The sequence below is a fragment of the Gobius niger genome (genome assembly GCF_951799975.1).
Source record: "Gobius niger genome assembly, chromosome: 18".
NCBI classification, from domain to species: domain Eukaryota; kingdom Metazoa; phylum Chordata; class Actinopteri; order Gobiiformes; family Gobiidae; genus Gobius; species Gobius niger.
In genome coordinates, this window is record NC_136869.1 from 19,267,485 (window position 1) to 19,272,438 (window position 4,954).

The 4,954-nt window shown below is 41.0% G+C and overlaps 1 protein-coding gene across 3 annotated transcripts; it reads left to right on the forward strand.

Moving 5' to 3' along the window:
* The first annotated feature begins 450 nt into the window (after positions 1–450).
* On the forward strand, positions 451–4,743 carry adcyap1a (adenylate cyclase activating polypeptide 1a). 3 transcript variants are annotated; one of them, XM_079576612.1, is made up of 7 exons: positions 459–811; positions 988–1,092; positions 1,399–1,524; positions 1,948–2,052; positions 2,454–2,588; positions 3,027–3,147; positions 4,275–4,741. In XM_079576612.1, the coding sequence occupies exons 2-7, from the start codon at positions 995–997 to the stop codon at positions 4,281–4,283; spliced, it is 594 nt and encodes a 197-aa protein (XP_079432738.1). In that variant the 5' UTR covers positions 459–811; positions 988–994; the 3' UTR covers positions 4,284–4,741. The 3 variants fall into 3 exon arrangements, with proteins under 3 accessions (XP_079432739.1, XP_079432738.1, XP_079432737.1); XM_079576611.1 differs by having other exon boundaries at positions 468–811; positions 3,027–4,743; XM_079576613.1 differs by lacking the exon at positions 1,948–2,052 and having other exon boundaries at positions 451–811; positions 3,027–4,743.
* The last annotated feature ends 211 nt before the right edge of the window (positions 4,744–4,954 follow it).

Genomic DNA, 4,954 nt, shown 5'->3' on the forward strand with positions numbered 1-4,954 from the left:
AACTTGTAGTTATAGGCCTACACATCACACATTGGTTGTTGATGGATGTTGCCTTGTTTTCTATAGGGTGCTTTCTATCGTCGTGACTCAAGCTGGTAAAGAAACATATCCTTGAAAGTTAATTTAACTTAAAAAGGTTGGACTAAATTATTATCCTTTTCTCTTTTTTTTTTGAAAGATTTGAACCTAAATAAGTTGTAACCGTGAGCGCGCACGCCGGCCCAGGTTCAGCACTGGACAGCTCCTGCGCCGCGTTCAGGACAGGACAGCTCCCTCAAGGTCTTCAGCCGCTACGTCACGACGTCGAAACCCTGACACCGTGGCAGCCAGTGTTTAATTAATGATTGCGCCTGACGCCTATACTCTCTTTAATACATAACTTGAGTCCCTGGGTCTTTCATTGACGCGGGAGATGGGTGCGCTCTAATGGGATGGGGTGGAGGTGGGGTGATGACGCCAGCAGCACCCCTCACGCACACACCCATCTCCCCACCCTCCCCGACCACCACCTACGTGACAAGTGAATGAGACACGGCTTCGGGGTTGGCCGATAAAAAAGCAAATGTTTGGCGCTGTACTTGGGTTTCATGACAGAGAGGGACAAGGAGTGAAGCGAGTCCCTTAGAGCGAAAAGTGAAAGGGGAAAAAGTGAGCCGCGGGGCGCAAGAGGGGAGCACTCACTGACTGAAATTCAAGAAAAAGATACAAATCTGTTCAGAAGCATCGGAAAAGTGAGAGAGGGACTGAGATAGACTTTCTATCTCACTCTCTTCAGGCTGCACACCGGAGCGCGCCAAGCGTCTGGCAATCGGTAAGTGCACAGGAGGAACGAGCACTTGTGGGATCTCGTCTTCCTCAACTTTGCTTAATGTAGTATTTAAAAAGAAAAGAGAAAAAAGAAATGTGTTTGTATGATGAGCTTTTGAGAAGTTTTGGAAACGAAAGCAATGGAGCAGTAAATAAAATGTTTTTTCTTCTTCTTTGCAGCAGGACAATGTCTAGAAAGGCGACTTTGGCTTTACTTATCTATGGAATCTTAATGCATTACAGCGTTTACTGCTCACCTGTGGGGCTCAGCTTTCCCAGCTTTAGGTAATATTTCTTTATAGAGAAAGAATTTTGTATTATGAGCTCTTAAAAGCGTGTGGCCACGATTGCAAGGGCATAAAACACAAAACCTGAGTGGATAACAAGGTAGACAGTGAATCTATTGTGCTGACAGGGATTATTGACTATTGGGCAGGGACCATAATGACATTTAGGCTGCATTCTAGTTAGTTTCCTAATTTATCAATGCCAATCATCTCATAGATTAAGGTTCATATTACGCATTTGACAGTAAAAAAAAAAAAAAAAATAGTGCAAATATGTTTGAAAAAGACTGTGTTTGTGTGTTAGATTTGACAGTGAGCTTTATGATGAAGATGGGAATCCCTTATCTCCGGTGGAGTTTGAGCGAGAGGAGGTGGACGTGAGGAGCGCTCCAGTAGACGACATGTTCTCTATGTTTTATCCAGAGGAAAGGTAAGACAGACACTCCATTTATAGTGTGTGCACATGAACATCTTCATTACTATATTCTGTCCTTGTAAACCGTGTTTTTTTGTTCAATATAAATGTATTTAGTTAAAACTTCCAGTCTGAAAATATGTGATTTGAGTTGCTTCTTTTGTTTTTTGAATCATGTGTTCATAAGAGAGCCGTTCTGTGTTCTGTAAGTGCTTTCCCAAAGGAAGGCGTAGCCTGTTTAAATGAGCTTTTTTGGGAACTGAGCGTTTGGAGGATCTTTATGAGAACAAACTCCAGAAATCTGAGAGCAAATTTATTTAATCACAACATGATTTATGACATGGATTGTCCTAAAATGATTTTCTTAGATAGTTTCTGCAGCCTCTTGCGCAGACTGTGTGGTGATGTGGTCTTACTGTGTGGCTGTCTGTCATGCAGAACGGAAAGGCATGCAGACGGCATGTTTAATAAAGCCTACAGGAAAGCGCTGGGTCAGTTATCAGCAAGGAAATATCTACATTCTCTGGTGGCAAAACGTGTAGGGTAAGAGCACCTCTGATGATGATCTTTTCTGTCTTGTGTGCCATTTATTTTATTTTTCATTATATAACTTTTAGTTTAAACAATTTTCATACTGTGTCCATGTTGTACTGTGCAAGTCTGTCCCATCACTCATAGCAGTTTCAGTCCAGGCGCAGGGAAGACTCAATTTGCCATTTTTTTCCCTTCTAAAATCAAAAGTGTTTAAGCCAAAATCCTTCACAGCAAAATTGAGGATTTGGTGATGGCACAATTTTGGGCGTGCAAAGTTAAAACAATGACCACAAAATGATCAGATTGAGTCAGTGTGTGAGATGGATTACTATCAGTGGTAGTAACATGTGATAATGTGCGAAGTGCTGCAGCCTGCCCTCTATATGTCTCTCCCTCTCTCTCTCACACAGTGGGGGTAAAACATTCGAAGACAGCGTGGAGCCTCTGTCTAAGCGCCACTCGGACGGCATCTTCACAGACAGTTACAGCCGCTACAGAAAACAAATGGCCGTCAAGAAATACCTGGCCGCTGTCCTCGGGAAAAGGTACAGACAGAGAATTAGAAACAAAGGACGCAGACTGGCTTATTTGTAGCATCCCCCCAAATATCCACAGAGTGTGACGCCCCACATCCAATCATTCTGAAACCAATCGCTGGATTGCTTTGTGTTTTCCAACTCCAACATGTATTTATGTATGAAGCAAGCTATTAAAAAGAATATTTTGATAATAATATGTTTTTTATTTTGTATGTAAGCACTTAAGGGTGGCTCATATCTACTTTGTGGACCAGTTTTTGTTTCAAAATAGGCTTTATTTATGTATTGATTGAAATAGCGCTGAGGGGATATTATTGTTTGCCTGTCTTTTAAACGTTTAGTCAAACACTTGAGCAAAATAAATAGTTTAAAAGACAATCAATGTTTTGAATGCTGCTTTATGTAATGTGACATTAAGAGTACAGTTGTCTCTATTCACAACAGCCTTGACGACATAGGTTTTCACCATTTCCTACAAGACATTAACTTTGATGCCCTCCCGGACGGGGAAGAGTTTGAGGCTATTTTGGGAGACTGGCTCAAACAGTTTTCTCCCATGTTTCCGGTGAGTCCCGCTGGGCGCCTCTCTCCTTCACCTTGTGTCCTGCAAAAGGGGTGTCAGCTCCTCTCTTTCCCCCCTCGCCTTTAAATCTCAACCTCGTGATCTTCCTACAAACACTGAACCAGTCCTCTTCCACCTCAGGCGTGCTCTCGTCTCAAGTCTCACATTTTCCACCTGTTACACTGTGTTCTGGCACAATGTGGTCAACAGTATTTCCCATTTCTGTGTTCAGGGATGACTCAAAAATCTCAGTAAGTTTTGAACATTTGAACTTATTATCTTATTATCTTGTTAGAAGTGCTGTCCATACAGTACTATTAAAATGTGAAATACACCGGAGACCAGAGAACCTCTGAGGTTTTTCATACTTTTGTTTGTGCACTTCTTACAGCTTTGATTTCTGTAAAGTGCCAATCATTGTAGTCCTATCAACTGATGGTGTTTTGGTCTTAGTGAATCCTTTTCTTCAGAACATGTTGATTTTCTCACGGCCATTTAATAAGTATCACAAACATTGAGCAAATGACAAACTCTGATACTTGTTACATGGCGATATATCCATCTGCTCTTTCATTCTGACGCAGTGAGTAGTTTGAACATGTGTTTCAACCTTTACTGTGCTTCCTCCTGTCATGTGAACAGATGTAAAATCATTACTAGACTGCATGATTCAAGTATTTGCACTAGCCACCGCTTCATGTCCTGCCAACGAGGTGGTTCTGTTGATGTTCTGACTACTGCCAACAAACATGTCATTGCTTCTGTTCATGATTTGTTACATTGCCATTTAAGATGGACATGAATTGTTGAAACCTGAATGTCTGTTTACAACTCGTTGCTTTGGGAAGAAAACCTGTCGTTGGATTTAATTTTACATGTAACTTATATGTACTTGACACTGCGATTCAGATGATGCAAGTGACAAAAAATTAAAAACATTCACGCACAAATTTGGAAAGGCAAAACTGTTTTTTTCCAAGCGAGTTGCGCTGAAAAAAGTAACTGCTTTGATGTTTCAGTAGACTCCTGGTGTGGACTGTTCTTGTACACCAGGCTCTGCTTTGCCATAAAGCGAGCTGCATTTTGAGTTTGTGTTTGTATCAATCTTTTCGTTTTGCATTCTCCTCTAGGCTTTGTGACGCAGGAAGCAGTTTGCGGCTGTGGTGCCTTGCATCGACTCTTAATCGCCCTGAATCACAGATGGCTATTTAGTGGCCCTACAATGCTGCACATCATCAGCTTACATTTCACTTTTTGTTGTTGTTCACTTTGCTTTTTGTGTCGCACAGATGTCTGGTAGAATCTCTAGTGCCACCAAGCTTTGACCCGAAGCGTCTGTGTTGCATGCTTTCATTTGCACCTTGTTTTAAAGATAGATCCATGTGGAAAAAAACAGAGATCTGAGGATCAGATTCAGAGTGACCTCTGTGTTTAAGATGCCAATAGCCTTACAAGTCCGACTAATCCATAAAGATATATATATATACATATGGTTTCAGTGTTGAAAGTCTTAGTTTAACACCAATGGCAATCTGCAAGGGTTCACTAGATAAATGTTTGAAAAGAGTGCTGTAAGATTTGTATGAATAAATTTTTGTAAACAACTCACACATTCGTGTACTCTTTGAAGCCAATGTGATTATAAGTAATAAAACACATACAAGGATGGAAACACATGCAAATGAGACATTTAATTAATTGCTTTTCCTGGGTGAACACAGGCCACATTCATCAACTCTAATAGACTATACGCACGGACAGAAAGTCAACAGATTTACGGGCATTAGAAAGGCAAATAACTGTTGAACCT

Bases quoted from the DNA above. Each gene is read 5' to 3' on its own strand.
- adcyap1a (XM_079576611.1), top strand. From the start codon at position 995: ATGTCTAGAAAGGCGACTTTGGCTTTACTTATCTATGGAATCTTAATG. The intron at 2,053-2,453 runs GTAAGAGCACCT...TCTCTCACACAG, and splicing joins CTGGTGGCAAAACGTGTAGG to TGGGGGTAAAACATTCGAAG. The intron at 2,589-3,026 runs GTACAGACAGAG...TATTCACAACAG, and splicing joins GCCGCTGTCCTCGGGAAAAG to CCTTGACGACATAGGTTTTC.